The sequence below is a fragment of the Culex quinquefasciatus genome, chromosome 2 (assembly GCF_015732765.1).
Source record: "Culex quinquefasciatus strain JHB chromosome 2, VPISU_Cqui_1.0_pri_paternal, whole genome shotgun sequence".
In the NCBI taxonomy this organism is placed as follows: Eukaryota; Metazoa; Arthropoda; class Insecta; order Diptera; family Culicidae; genus Culex; species Culex quinquefasciatus.
Window position 1 is genome coordinate 59,239,603 of NC_051862.1, and position 16,415 is coordinate 59,256,017.

The 16,415-nt window shown below is 32.8% G+C and overlaps 1 protein-coding gene across 3 annotated transcripts in view; it reads left to right on the top strand.

Annotated features, from left to right (window-relative positions):
• The window catches only part of LOC6054758 (hyaluronidase Tab y 2.0101), a 267,627-nt gene extending 251,454 nt beyond the window's left edge, over positions 1–16,173 (top strand). For all 3 annotated transcript variants that reach the window (XM_038251627.1, XM_038251625.1, XM_038251626.1), the window contains exons 4-8: positions 764–903; positions 5,621–5,793; positions 8,480–8,690; positions 15,775–15,863; positions 15,925–16,173. In XM_038251627.1, coding sequence (XP_038107555.1) covers positions 764–903; positions 5,621–5,793; positions 8,480–8,690; positions 15,775–15,863; positions 15,925–16,036 — 725 coding nt within the window. In that variant the 3' untranslated portion in view covers positions 16,037–16,173. The remainder of the gene's footprint in view (positions 1–763; positions 904–5,620; positions 5,794–8,479; positions 8,691–15,774; positions 15,864–15,924) is intronic.
• The last annotated feature ends 242 nt before the right edge of the window (positions 16,174–16,415 follow it).

Sequence of the window (16,415 nt, forward strand, 5' to 3'; positions counted from 1 at the left end):
TTTTGAATTTTTTTGAATAAAATTTCGAATATTTCTGAAAAATTACACTGACCACAAAAATTTACAAAAATGAAATGAAAATGGAGGCATGAAATTTAGGGGTTTTCAAAAATATTTAGACTGGGCCGAATGGTTTTTCTCAAAAGTTTGTATGGATAATTAGGGCGGTTCGTCGCTGTTGCATGCAATCAAAAAAATGCACAGCCCTCCAAAAAGCTTCAGCTGAATAAAAACGACAAACATCAAAATTTTAGAACTCGGCTTAACTTGCTTCAAGTTGTTCAAAAATCTCTCAATAAAAAAATCAAGTTTTTTCCAAGGCAGAAGACATTAATAGAACTCAAATTTCAAAATCTTTATGATAAAAATAAAAACCAAAAGTGCATCTAACTAAAAAAAAAATTAAAACGTATTTTCCCATGTTATCCTTATCAACATGAGTTCTCAAAAGTACTGAAATCATTAAAAATTACTAGAATGAGCTTGGGGTGTAATCCATAGATAAGCTCAAGTTCCTTCAAGGTATATTTAAATAGATTACATCTACTGCTTAAAAATTACAATAATAGCTTTGTTTACAAAAATTCAAATAGAAATTTGATCCAAATAAACTTGACCCAAATAAAACCAAATTTAAATATCCACCCCTCAAGAATCAAAAAGACACAATTTTACAAATTTTGCCTCATTTTTCCGACACAACCGTTGGTTCCCAAATGTTTGCAAATCGTTACCGGGTTTTCTTTCTTTCTCTTCCCCGCAGGAGTTGGCATAATCGACTTTGAATCGTGGCGGCCAATTTACCGGCAGAACTTTGGCTCACTCCAGCCGTACAAGGAGCTGTCGATGAAGCTGGAAAAGGAGCGACACCCGCGGTACAGTGATAAGCAGCTGGAGGCCGAGGTAAGAAGGTCGCCCATCCTCACTTGTTTACCTTCCTGCCCACTGTTAGTCCCTTTTCCCCGGCGGTTTAAATTGCTTTCGATTATTGACAAGATTTGCTGAAGAAGGGTTTCAACATCCATTTTATAACCTGGAAAAAAGGGATCGAACCCATTTCCGTCGAAAAGAGAGGAGCAATTCATCAGCGCAGTCTATTGGAGCATAAAATGGGAAATTTGAATTTATGAACTAAGCGGTCCGGGTGGTGAGGCCATTTCGGTTGGGTAAAGTGAAAAAATAAAACATGAACCAGAAGTATAGAAACAGTTTCCCACGGGCGGACGGACATCGTAAATAACAAACAGAAACTTAATGCTTCACCGAGCTGAATTTGGCAAGCCTCAGCAGCGTGGTTTTACAATATATAGTAAATAGGCAAATGAATTGGTTCGATGCTGATCAGGGTAACCAAAATTTAGAATTTGAACAGGAATCGAAAGCAATATTGTTTGATTTTCAGGAACAAATAGAAAGCTCCAAATTGAAGCGAAAATTCTCCAATAAATTTGCAAGTCAAAAAAAAACGAGCAGATACTGGAATATTCTTGGCCAATAATATTGACTAAAGACAAAAATATGCATTATTTAACATTGTTTTACTAAATTACACACTTAAATTCTTAGTATCCAACGTTTGGAAATTCTTAAAGCAATATGTCAGTCTTGCAATAATCTGAAGGTTTTGTTTAGATTTCGAATCGGATATTGAATTATCCAGTAGGTGGCATTTTTTAATGAGTTCGGAAGTTAAGTTGTTATAAATGTTGTCATTTTGATGCCTCTGTTCTCTCTTGTGCTAACTAGACAAGAAAACCAGTAAGCTTATTACAAGAGAGCACAGATGCATCGATATAGTGATACATATACATTTTGTTTAAATAAATTACAATAAAACAAATTTATTTAAACATCATTTATTTAAATAAGTTCCAGCAATTCTAGCATGAGCTTTGCGTAGTTCAAATATATTGATAAAATTGTCAAATGGAACTATGTATATAGTATATAGTATATAGTATATGTATATAGTTGCAAGAGAAAGCAAACACTTCAAGGCAGAATATCAAAATGTGGGACCAAACCTTTAAAAAATGTCTGTCTTTGATGGTAAAAATATGACAAACTTTGAATTTAGAAAAAAAATAAAATAAAAACTCGAAAACTACCCAAATGTTTGATAATCTTCACTTCAAACATTGTAGCGTGTCAATACAATTCCCTCGAACAAGAAACACTGTTGGATGACTTGTTTTTACCATATCGTTGTATTTGAGCATCATTTTAGTTTCATTTGACCCAATGTCACCCCCTCTAAGGGGTGAGATTGGGTCAATTTTCAAACTATTGGCATTCAAGGTAGTGTTCATCAAAATCCACCATATTTTGGGAAAATGTTAGTAAACTATCTAAGAACAAATCTACGTTGAAAGTTTTTCGATGTTATTTAAATTGATTTGTTATTAGGAAATTACGAGAGGTGTATCGTTTTTTGACCCATAGTCATTCCCACTGACGGTACATGCAAAATATGAACGAATATGATCACTTTGAAAAAATAACTAAAATTTTAAAAGTTATAATTATTCAACAAAATGTTTTATTTCTAGATTTCTTGCTTAACTGGAATGTGAAAATGATTTCGAAAAAAAATGTGTCAAATAATTTGATTATGAAATTGATTTCCTAAATTAAATCACATTTCTGTCAAAAATATAAGCTATCTAAAATATCGATTTATTTCCTTCAAACAAACAAGTGATAGATTCAAAAAATCCTCTTTCAATTTAAAATAAAAAAAAATTATACATAATGTTATGAAACCAAGTATTTTAAGCAAATAAAATTATTGCATGAACCAGAAGTAACATTATGCCAATCTTAACAACAATACCTCAAAAAGGTCAACTTTTTGGTAATTAAAAAACTACACAAATAAGCATTGCTGCAGCTTCTAAAGAGCGAACAAGCCTACAAACAAGAAGTACATTTCAACATAATTATTTTAAAAAACCCTGGAGAAAAAAGGGTCACAAGAGGTCAATCCAGGTCAACTGGGTACACTCGACCATTACCGATTTGGACCAAACTTGGGGAGAACGTTCCTCTATCGATAGTTAACAGAAATCCCAAGTTTTGTGCCGATTGGACCATCCCTCTTTCTTTGGCACTGCCCTCGTATTTGACGATTTTCTAAAAAAAAATCCTCTACTCGTAACTTTCCAACTAATAGACCAAAAGGCTTTTTTCTGGTTGCATTGCATAGAAAATTGTCCAAAGAATAAATTAAAAATAAAATATCAACCCTCAAATGCCTTCTAATATTGTTTCTTTGCAGTTTATTGATTAAAACGTAATTTTCACCCATTCTTTAATTTATTTTTTGTGTTCCCCGAAAAATTTTACATAAGAATCAATTCGTATTTTAAACTAAACCATACCATTGCCGAGAAACAGCCTTCTAAAAATAAAAACTCATAATTTCCTACACAAAAATAAGCACGAGGCCAACGCTTGCGCTTGAGGCCTACTTTCAGGGGTTTGCAATTTAATGCACTGGTTCAAGACACAACCAGTTTTGTTTAGGAAATTCAGATTTTGTTTATTTTCAAAGGGCTTTTTCTCGGTACTGGTTTGGTTTAGTTTGAGATATGCATTGATTCTTATGTAAAATTGTCTGGGGAACACGATGGTGATCAAATAAAATATATATATAAATATGAAGAATGGGTGTAAATCGCGTTTTAGTTCATAAACTGCTAAGAGACAATATTGGAAGGCGTTTGAGGGTTGATATTTTATTTCTAATGAATTCCTTGGACAACTTCCTATAAAACGCAACAAGCAAATAGTCTTTTGGTCCAATAGTTGGCAAATGACGAGTTTAAGATTTTTTTTTTTTAGAAAATCGTCAAAAAAGAGGGCGGTGCCAAAGAAAGAGGGGTGGTCCAATCGGCACCAAACTTAGAAATTCTGTTAACTATTGATAGATAAACGTTCCCTCCTAGTTTGGTCCACATCGATGATGGTCGGGTCCAAAAGTGTATATATATTTTAATTACAATAAAAAATAAACTAAAATATGATTAAAAAAAACATTCCAATGCATTTGCTAATATCGGCTTGACAATTAAGGAAATCCAAATACCGAAAGAGAAATGATTAAATAAGAAGTCCGATCAGACGGTAATAACTAAATTCATGCCATTTCAATAACAAATACTGTTAAAATAACAAAAAGTGTTATGGGATATTCTTGCAAAATCAATTTTCGCATAAGAGTTAAATAACAGTTTATGTTATTTTAACAAAATTTGTTATTGGTCTGATATTGGTTGAAAGCAAAAAAAAACTTTGGAATAACATTTTTTGTTATGGAAGAAAAACTCCAACTGTTATTGGGATGATCGGATTAGTTGTTAAAATAACAAAAAATAATAAGATTTGTTCGAAAAATAACCTTAAGTCAGCATTGTGTTTCTCTTGAACGAATAAATAGTAACTGTATTAGAAAGTAAAAAAATAACAACAGCGTATACTTCTTAATGCTCCTGTCGGTCGATGAAAGCAGGTTTAATTAAAAGATTTTAAGTCACAATAGTAATTTTGCAAAACACTTTATCGACCAAATATCAAATTTGTCTCCAAAAAATGTCTCTCTTTGGTTTGTGTTTCCCGATCTATTTTCTTTATTGTGCTGCGTTTGACAGCCTTGGTCTATCAGACATGTACGACACCGAAATTACCTACTAGCAAATTTACCCCTTGCCGTGACGAACACTCAATTTGGCACCAAACATTTATAGTCCATCTTTTGGCACCAAGCAGTCGTCTAACAGGCGCCTAATTTTCGACGCAATCAACTGCCGCAAACTTGTTTATAATGGAAATTTTCACATTTCATGAAAAGTATGTAAGGATTGAATAAAATCATACATTTGCGATTTAAAAGCTCAGGTTGAGAAAGCCACACCAAAAAACCCCAAAATTCAGTTCCGCTCACCATAATTCAGCTAAGCAACAGGCCACCTACGGTATAGACAACCCCCCACCACCACCACCAGAAGCGAATTCGCCAAGCCAAATGACCAAGTGAGCGTCACTAAATTCGTTTTTATTGGCCACCGACTGCAGCTCGGCTCGGCAGGACACTAATTTGAGCTGCCTTTTGGGTTTGGAAGGCACGGAACGGAAAATTCGTTTTCTTATTTGCTTTCTGGTGGTGGTAGATTAAAGGAGTGAAAATTGGACATGCGATTTAGCTTTATCCGATAGGAAGGGGTTTGGAGGAACCATGGTGGAAAGCAAACTGACCTGAGCCAACGCGTGGGCTGATGATTGTGGTAATGGAGAAGCTTGATTTCAGTAATTTCGATGCGATCAAAATGTTTTGCTTTAATTTGAATGTGAGGATTTTTTACTAAAATATAAAAAATAATGAAATTAGCTAAGCAAAATTATTGTTAGCGAATATTTAAACCGAAGTCCGTCTAGAAGTGGGGTAGGGTCCTGAAAGTTAATTTAGAGAAAGTAAACAAATCGAGCTGTTTGCTCAAAAGAAAACCAAACGATTTTTCTTGCTCAAAAGAACACCAAACAAAGTAAAAACTATTTCAAACTCACACATGATGAAATTCTTCTCAATCTTCTTGTTTTTCTCCCCCCACCCCTCCATTTTTAGGCCACCAAGCGGTTCGAAGCAACAGGCCGGGACTTTATCGCCCGCACGCTGGCCCTGGCCCGGCAGCTGCGGCCCCGGGCGGCCTGGGGCTATTACGCCTTCCCGTACTGCTTCAACATGAACGGCCAAAAGCAGGAGGACTGCTCGCCGGAGGTGCAACGGGAAAATGACCGGTAATAAAGTGCAGCCAGCAAACTCACACAGACCTCACCGAAATTTCCGGAACTTTGGAAAACCACACACACAGAGTACGAAATTGGGAGGAGATCTCATACGAGGGCAGAATAAATGTCGAATTTGGACTGTGGACGGCAGTAAAACCTGCCCACACCAGCTTTCGGAGTCCTCCTTCCAACCGTACAATCAGCAGGGGTACAATTGAGCAGGGTTTAATTTTGGGTTATTAGTTCAATTGAATGGACATAATTCCGGCTCTTGTTTCACAGAGCTCAACTGTGGTTAGAATCAACTCTGCTACAGTAATAAATGCTGTAGAGCAAAGAAAATTCTTCTCTTTTGCTGAACATGATGCAATTAATATTTGGCATAAAAAAGTTCAACTTTGATAGGAATCAAATTAAATATTTAAATTTTGTTTGAAAATTAATACCAAATTCGTTGAATCATCAGGCTTCCAAATATAAAACAAACACTTGTATTCCTCATCTGCGAAGAACATTCCAGCTAAACAATGCAGTGTCCAATGGCAGTCACTTCTGCCCGGAGGAACTCCATCTATCCTGCCTGGTGCAAAGTGCATTCTAATCCTAAGCTTCCAACACCATATCCGTTATCCGGAGGTCCCCCCATAGGGACACACTACCCATAAAACTACCTTTGGCCACAACTCGACCTGACCACCACACGAGAGCCAGAAGCACCAAAGCCCAAATTAATAAATTATCACCTGACTGTCAACAAGCTTTTTCGTTTCCGGACCTTGCTCCTGTCGTACAGGACAGTCCAGAGCAGAAGAGAACCTAAACGTGTTTGGTCATTCCCCAGAACTGGCAAGAAAAGAGTCTGGTTTGACCTCCGGAAGCAAACCCCAAGTGCACTCTTCTGTGTTGGTGAAAGGGTTGATCATGGGCGTTGCTACTGAATTACTAAATTACTAAATTACTAAATTACTAAATTACTAAATTACTAAATTACTAAATTACTAAATTACTAAATTACTAAATTACTAAATTACTAAATTACTAAATTACTAAATTACTAAATTACTAAATTACTAAATTACTAAATTACTAAATTACTAAATTACTAAATTACTAAATTACTAAATTACTAAATTACTAAATTACTAAATTACTAAATTACTAAATTACTAAATGACTAAATTACTAAATTACTAAATTACTAAATTACTAAATTACTAAATTACTAAATTACTAAATTACTAAATTACTAAATTACTAAATTACTAAATTACTAAATTACTAAATTACTAAATTACTAAATTACTAAATTACTAAATTACTAAATTACTAAATTACTAAATTACTAAATTACTAAATTACTAAATTACTAAATTACTAAATTACTAAATTACTAAATTACTAAATTACTAAATTACTAAATTACTAAATTACTAAATTACTAAATTACTAAATTACTAAATTACTAAATTACTAAATTACTAAATTACTAAATTACTAAATTACTAAATTACTAAATTACTAAATTACTAAATTACTAAATTACTAAATTACTAAATTACTAAATTACTAAATTACTAAATTACTAAATTACTAAATTACTAAATTACTAAATTACTAAATTACTAAATTACTAAATTACTAAATTACTAAATTACTAAATTACTAAATTACTAAATTACTAAATTACTAAATTACTAAATTACTAAATTACTAAATTACTAAATTACTAAATTACTAAATTACTAAATTACTAAATTACTAAATTACTAAATTACTAAATTACTAAATTACTAAATTACTAAATTACTAAATTACTAAATTACTAAATTACTAAATTACTAAATTACTAAATTACTAAATTACTAAATTACTAAATTACTAAATTACTAAATTACTAAATTACTAAATTACTAAATTACTAAATTACTAAATTACTAAATTACTAAATTACTAAATTACTAAATTACTAAATTACTAAATTACTAAATTACTAAATTACTAAATTACTAAATTACTAAATGACTAAATTACTAAATTACTAAATTACTAAATTACTAAATTACTAAATTACTAAATTACTAAATTACTAAATTACTAAATTACTAAATTACTAAATTACTAAATTACTAAATTACTAAATTACTAAATTACTAAATTACTAAATTACTAAATTACTAAATTACTAAATTACTAAATTACTAAATTACTAAATGACTAAATTACTAAATTACTAAATTACTAAATTACTAAATTACTAAATTACTAAATTACTAAATTACTAAATTACTAAATTACTAAATTACTAAATTACTAAATTACTAAATTACTAAATTACTAAATTACTAAATTACTAAATTACTAAATTACTAAATTACTAAATTACTAAATTACTAAATTACTAAATTACTAAATTACTTAAACTCTACAACTTGAAATATCCTCTTTTGTGAACTTCTCTCCTATCTAATTCCAACAAGATTCCAGCAAACCCACAAACCAGTGACCGTTCAAATTTCCAACAGACGTTTCTCTTCTTCTCCTGGACGAAGACCCAAAGAAAAAAGCCCCTTCCTAACCGGGTCAGAAAGCCACCATGCATCACTCCGGGCGGCGGGGTTTTGTTTGGAGACGGAACCAAACGAGTTTGCACTTCCCCTTAACCAGAATCCTTCTTCCCTTCTCCATCTCTTTCCAGCATCCAGTGGATGTTTGACGGGTCGGACATTATCTACCCGTCGGTCTATCTGCGGGAGAAGCTCAGCCCGGGCGAGCGGGTCAAGCTGATCCGGGGCCGCGTCCGGGAAGCGGTCCGGGTGGCCAAACGGGCCAAAACCGGCCAAGACAGGCCCCGGGTGCTCACGTACATCCGGTACGTCTACACCGACAGCATCAAGTACTTGACGGAGGTGAGTGGAGCGGGGTCCGAAATCTCGGAGTTGGCACGGCGGGAGTTTGCGAAATTGCATGCCATTTGTTCTCGGGGATGCCTGGCTGGGGGGAACGTTTTGCGGAAGTTGCACGGCATGGTTGAACACCAACTGACTTGAACGGGTTGGAATCTTCAGTGGTCACGAAATGGGGAAAACTGCATCGTTAGATTTGTAGTAGGGACTTTCATTGCCATAGTAGAAGAGCAATTCCTAAAAATTAAAAAAAAATGTTTAAAAATATCAAAAATACGATCGGAATGATACGGAACCATACGAAAAGTAATACTTTTCGATACTGTTATGGAATTTGCATTCAAACAGGGAAAAAACTTTTAATTAAAACAATCCAATTCAATGGATTTTTTTCGGAATCGCAAAAAAAAGTTGTACCATCATCTGGGGCTAATCGTGACTACATTCTAAAAAAGAACAGCATTTTTTGAGCACTTAAAACCTTGAAATTTGCATTGAAAACGATGCACTACTTATATTAATCTGTGTTTGTTTTATCCCAAGTAACAATTAAGGCTTTATCATAGCTGTTACAACCGCTTTAAAACCTATTATCCAAAACCAACATTAACACTTAAACTCCCAAGATCGAGAAAAAGGGGGATTTTTTATGGAAATCGCCCCTTTTTCTCAAGCTTGGGAGTTTAGGTGTTAAACCATTTAGTCGTAACAAGATCCCCAGAACCCCGTTAAACCCCTCTTAAAACCCAAAAGGTTCTCCGCAAAAGGTTTTTATGGTCTTTTTACAAAACCCGCAAAGTAGTTCAAGGGTTTACAACTGAATCATAACAAGCTCCTCAAAGCCTTGATAAAACCGTTGTTAAAACCTTGTCAGGAGTTATGGAAATATGACGTTTCATACGTCTTCAAAGGTCTTATGCCAAATAGGTTTTATTCTGGCAAAAATAAGTCTTCGTCTTGCCAAAAAAAATTCAAAATATTTTAATTTTCTATCGCCTTGCTAATTATTTACGAAAATCATAATTGTGTGTTTGAATGATGCTTTTTATATTTTTTTCTGCCAAGATGGCGGTCAATCATGTTAAATCAGAACACTCGTTTAGTGATATATTTATGCATTGCTATTTGGCTGCGCTAAATGCTATTTTAGGAGCTTATGGTTTTAAGTAAGCTTTTTGCAAGCCTAATGCCACTTGACAGCTACAATACCCTTGGTTTTAAAGAAGCATGCGATAGAACCGTTTGGCATGGCATTGTCATCTGGTTTTTAGGACTATATTAAAACTTTCATAAAACCTTATTGAAAGCCAATTGGCTTTTATTTATGTCCGAGGCATACAACTTTGTTAGGACCTAATAATTAACTTTAGTTATTGTTTGCGGTGAATGCCGAAATATAGCAACAAAGCAATCAAGAAGCTACCAGAAAACCATAATAAAACTTGGTGGTGGTTTGAAAATGTTGCTTGGGATCTGAAATCAATCAAAAATATCATAATCTGGACTTTTTTTTTAAAGGTCTAATAAACAAAATTTTCAGTTTTGGCTTTTAAGGTGTTTTTTAGTAACCCTGACTCAAGGCGGTTTTAAAAAAACCCAAAAAGCAAAAACTGGAAATTTGGTTTATTGGACCTTTTCAAAAAAAAAACTCCAGAAATATTGTACAGTAACGAGGCCATAACAGCTGTCCAAATTCACCCCATGTGTCCCGATTCGCACCGATTTTTTGTTTTGCAATTCCGTCGTGAAACTACTTACTTTGCCTGTCATTCTCAAGAGACGAAACGGCCTACTTTCTCTACCAAAAATAACAGAATAGAAAATTAAAACCATTCACTACCAGTGCTAAAAAGTTCTACTCTCCAACATTGAAGTAGGTGCTAGAAAGATGAACTTTTTTAAAAAATATATAAAATTTTAAGCTCAACTTAAATTTTAAGTCATGCACTCTATTTTTTTTCAAAATATCAATAAATTCCCGAAATCATTGTTTGTTAAAAGACGAAAATTGCCCTATTTGATAAAAAATTTAAAACGTTATTCAATGTATTCTAAATAGAAAGTTTTAGTAGATTGTACAAGTTCTTCAGTAGAAATATTTCAACTCAAGCAAATAACAATCTTGCACCCCCAATTTTTTAAAAGAAATTTCTGAGGCAGCGGTACCAAAAAAATAACGTTTGCATTGATTTGAAATCGTAATCAAATAACAAATTTCCTAAAAGACCTAAAGTTTTATTCGACCAAGCTAAGGAAATGCTCGTTATAACCCATTAAAATCGTAAAAAAATCTGTCGGTTTTTTTATAATCATCTTATTCCAGGTCTTGACTAAGACTTTATTAGAACAAGTTTTTAAAAAAATCCTGTTTTAATGTAAAAAAATTATTTTAATCAAAATTGTAAAATTTACGGCCGTACGAGCGATTGTTCCTCTTGCCCCATATGGTCGTCTTGCCCCACCTTCCCCTACTTGTGCGTTGCAAATATTTGTTGAAGTAGGGGGAGAGGAGTTATATGCACCCCCGGGGCAAAATGCACCCCCTGCTTTTCTCGGTATTTAGAAGAATTTTCCGGGGAAACAATCATAGAAATTGGAAGCTTAACATTGCTAAACCATGCTGGAAAAATTTGAGCATCGTAGTATAAAAACAGCTTAAGTTATTTGCAAAACTTTAAAATGTTGTGTTTTCATCTAATTTTCATTGAACTTTCATTATGATTTTTGGACAATATAAAAAGCATTCATTGTTATTGTAAGTGTTGAGGTATATAGTTTTTGCCATAATCTTCACTATTCTGTAGATAGATGAGCCCAAAAACATCAAAAAAATGCATTTTTAATTAAATTTTCTGCAAAAAGCGTGGTCGGGGCAAAATGCACCGCTGTGAAGCTCCTTTGTAAAAACAGCGGTGTCTTCTAGTGGTGACTAGTGAAAACTTCTTTTACCCGGTACATTTTGCCCCTTGTTGTGGTGCATTTTGCCCCGTTGTTGTAGTGCATTTTGCCCCAATGTTGCGGTGCATATTGCCCCGCATGGTTGTTTGAAATGAATCAAAAATGTTTTTAGAAATTTGATATTTTCGAACAATTTTGAGGTTTTTTAAGACTTTTTTTCACATGGATGACGAAGAATAATAGTTGTTTTAGACCATCGAACAAAATTCTTCCACAGTAATGCTGTAATGGTTGAGAAATCACAGTTTTCCCTTAAGGGGTGCATATTACCCCCCCTCTCCCCCTATATGGAAAGTTACTTCTTGCGTTTCTTTTTGTTTCGTCTTTCGTATCTGTCGCGGCTGACGATGAACGCTCATGATCGACGCAACCAACTTTTTCAAAACTTGTTTTCGTAAATTCGCGATAACTTGAGAGCCCCTAAAGTTTATATATCAAAATTTTTGTAATTGTCCGCTCTACAACTTTGTAAAACATTGTTACACTCTAAAAAGTAACCCTGCTAAGTTAGAAAAAAACACTAAATTTCAAAATGAAACAATTTTGCTCTACGTGAAAAAATGACCACTCTGGATTAATGTAGATTCAAGAAGTACATAAAATTTCCCTTAAAATGACACATTCCAATATTTGTTTACAGTTGAGTAACGGAAAATGGCAGAGTTTTTGAAACTTTTTTAGTGCTTTTTTCGATGGAAAATACGTTTATTTCTGAATTTTGAGTACGCCATCAAATCGGGCGTCCAGTTTTACGTAAAAGTCCCTTTCACACAAAATTTTCATCTCATCACCATTTCAGACTGCAAATTATTGTAAAACATGTCTTTTTTCGCATGTTCAAAAATGGGAGGGGTCGTACCGCTTCTCTACCATGTGATATCAAAAAACGGACCCCGGATTCGTGATCAGGGGACAAAAGTTACCCCTTAAGACAAAGTTTCACGCAAATTGAAGAGGGGTCAATTTTTCCCGATTTCATGTGAGTTGGTGGAGAATTATCCGTATGTATCCCGGATGTTTGCTTTCAATGTTGTTTAATCCAAGTAACGAGTCAAAAATGTGAATAGTATTTCAACATGTATGTGACCTTTCACGTGCACCCATCCGAATCAGAGAGATAACACAAACTTTGCAACTTTATTTATTCAATTCATCAACTAATCATCACGTCCCTCAAAGTAAAGAAACAGAAGAACAAAAAAACAAACTTTCGTTCCGTTTTATTTCCTCACACAATCGCCAACTTTTCACCTTGTCAAAACAACCAAAACTTTCGTACGGAGTAGCAGCTAATGAAATCATTCTCAGGCACTCGCTACAAGAACTCATCCCGGCTTAGCCAAAGTAGCGCCAGATAAAGCTCAACTTTGCATAAAAGCCAATATCCCCCGTGCTCCTCCTCGTGATGGAGGGGGTGCTCTAGCACCTCCGAGGGGGAGATAACTTTCAGTGCGGAGGATGGGTGTACAAAAGGGGCAGGTCGGATTTAGTCACCGGAACACCGGGAAAAGGATTATCCGGACGAAGTTTGGGTGGCTTAGCATGTGTGTTAAGATTTACTTGGTGACGAGATGTACATGTCAGGAAGAAGGTTGAAATGACAAATATTTTGAATTATTTTATAATAAAGTTATGCATCCAAAATTTTACATTTTTAAAAATTCGATTGCTTCAGGTTCTTTTCAACTAGACTTTTTTTTGTAATATTTATCTGCTTTATTGTTACAATTTCTTTAGATATTTGTATTACCAATACATTTCACGATAAAAAAATCAGGTGTTTTCACGATCTACTCCGTTTCCTGATTTTATTTCAAGCTCTTTATTTTTGCTTCTTCAAAACAAAAACAAAAAAACTTTTTTGCTCCCTCGACAGGAAGCAAATAATTATGTTAAACTTGTCGTGGAAAACAGAGTGGGTACAAAATAAACTAACCTTGAAACGGTGTACTCACTTGACCCTTGTTAAACCTGCCTTCCTCGTCAACTGACTGACCTGCTAGAGCTTTTGCTATAATTTCATAATTATATTTTCCTTCTTTTTGCCACTCTCATTCTGAAAAGCTTTTCGCAGGGCACAAAAATAATTCAATCTCATTTCCTTCAACCATGCAAAATTAAACAGAAGGTTTAATAAAAGAATTTAATAATTTATTATTAACCATAAATACTAAACAACTAAATTGGGACCATCCATAAACCACGTGGACAAATTAGGGGGGGGGGGGTATGGCGATTGTCCACGCTCCATACAAAAAAGATTTTTTTTGTATGAACAATTGTCCACGAAGGCCCCCACGAAGGGGGGGTTGAGAATACCAAAAAAGTGTCCACGTGGTTTATGGATGGTCCCATTACTAAATTACTAAATTACTTAATTACTAAATTACTAAATTACTAAATTACTAAATTACTAAATTACTAAATTACTAAATTACTAAATTACTAAATTACTAAATTACTAAATTACTAAATTACTAAATTACTAAATTACTAAATTACTAAATTACTAAATTACTAAATTACTAAATTACTAAATTACTAAATTACTAAATTACTAAATTACTAAATTACTAAATTACTAAATTACTAAATTACTAAATTACTAAATTACTAAATTACTAAATTACTAAATTACTAAATTACTAAATTACTAAATTACTAAATTACTAAATTACTAAATTACTAAATTACTAAATTACTGAATTACTAAATTACTAAATTACTAAATTACTAAATTACTAAATTACTAAATTACTAAATAACTAAATTACTAAATTACTAAATTACTAAATTACTAAATTACTAAATTACTAAATTACTAAATTACTAAATTACTGAATTACTAAATTACTAAATTACTAAATTACTAAATTACTAAATTTCTAAATTACTAAATTACTAAATTACTAAATTACTAAATTACTAAATTACTAAATTACTAAATTACTAAATTACTTAATTACTAAATTACTAAATTACTAAATTACTAAATTACTAAATTACTAAATTACTAAATTACTAAATTACTAAATTACTAAATTACTAAATTAGTAAATTACTAAATTACTAAATTACTAAATTACTAAATTACTAAATTACTAAATTACTAAATTACTAAATTACTAAATTACTAAATTACTAAATTACTAAATTACTAAATTACTAAATTACTCAATTACTAAATTACTAAATTACTAAATTACTAAATTACTAAATTACTAAATTACTAAATTACTAAATTACTAAATTACAAAATTACTAAATTACTAAATTACTAAATAACTTAATTACTTAATTACTAAACTACTAATTTACTAAATTACTAAATTACTAAATTAATAAATTACTAAATTACTAAATTACTAAATTACTAAATTACTAAATTACTAAATTACTAAATTACTAAATTACTAGATTACTAAATTACTAAATTACTAAATTACTAAATTACTAAATTACTAAATTACTAAATTACTAAATTACTAAATTACTAAATTACTAAATTACTAAATTACTAAATTACTAAATTACTAAATTACTAAATTACTAAATTACTCAATTACTCAATTACTAAATTACTAAAACGTCAAATTAGTACTGGGTTGAAAACGGGTCAAAAGTTAAAAAAATAACTTCTTCTTGAAAACTTTTCCTCAATCCCACCCAAAGAAAAAGCTTTCCTGGACATTACTCAATTACTGTGGGCAAGGAAAAGATGTTAATTATGGTAACTTTTAATTAAACACGGTCACAAGGACACGATGATTGGCCGGCGCGGTTCCAGTTTTTTTAGCCAGTTAAGTTCTTTGTGGTGCCGTCGCGCAAAACGGCGAAGGTGAAAATTACACGGAAAATGAACTCATTTTTGTGTGCCCTCAATTCGAGCCGGCGGAAAAGTTTCGAGGGCAAATGATAAGGTTATGGTTTTCTTTTTTAGGGGTTTTTGTAGCGTTGAAACGATAGCAATCGCAATTTTGCGATAAAGACTTGACGAGAAAGCGTTTCCACAGCGGGGGAATTTTATTTCCACTCAATGAAATTGTAACAGAAATTATGAGCGGGCTCCAAATTTAACTATGACCCCGGAGCTAATCTCGTAATTTATCTCGCTCTTTTTCGTTCTCAGGCCGACTGGATAAATGCCTTCAACGCGATGAAACAGCTCGGCTCCGACGGAGTCATCCTCTGGGGAAGCTCCTATGATCTCGACACGGAGTAAGGGTTCAACGAGTTGAGCGGTATTTCAACGAACTAATTTTGAAATTCTTAATTTCAGGGAAGAATGCAAAGACTTCAAATCTTACATGGACAATACGCTGGGACCGATCCTGCTATCGCTGCAAACGAGATACTTTGTAGAGGTTCTTAAGGATGATGCGACGAATTGAAAGATTCATTCACCCAGCCCATCCAAAATGACAGTATTCCACAAGTGTGCATCATTGTTTTCTGATTATGATGATGCAATTGCCGCAAAACACACAGACCAAACACCAAATTTTTAGTTTTAATTGTCATCCTAAGATCGCAAGTAGTTTATAATAAAATAAAAATATTTATTAGAAGCAAATGATCTAGAAAAAACGAACATTTTTACTGCAGTTTATTGTCCGATCCTTAACAAAGAAAATACTTTGACCTTCAGCAAAATCCTCACAAAATAAATCACATCCACAAAATTTGATCCCAATTACCCTGGCTCCCACCCTCAAGGGGATTCCAAAACTGAGGAGAGCTAAATTTTTCCACTGATTTATGGACAAGCAC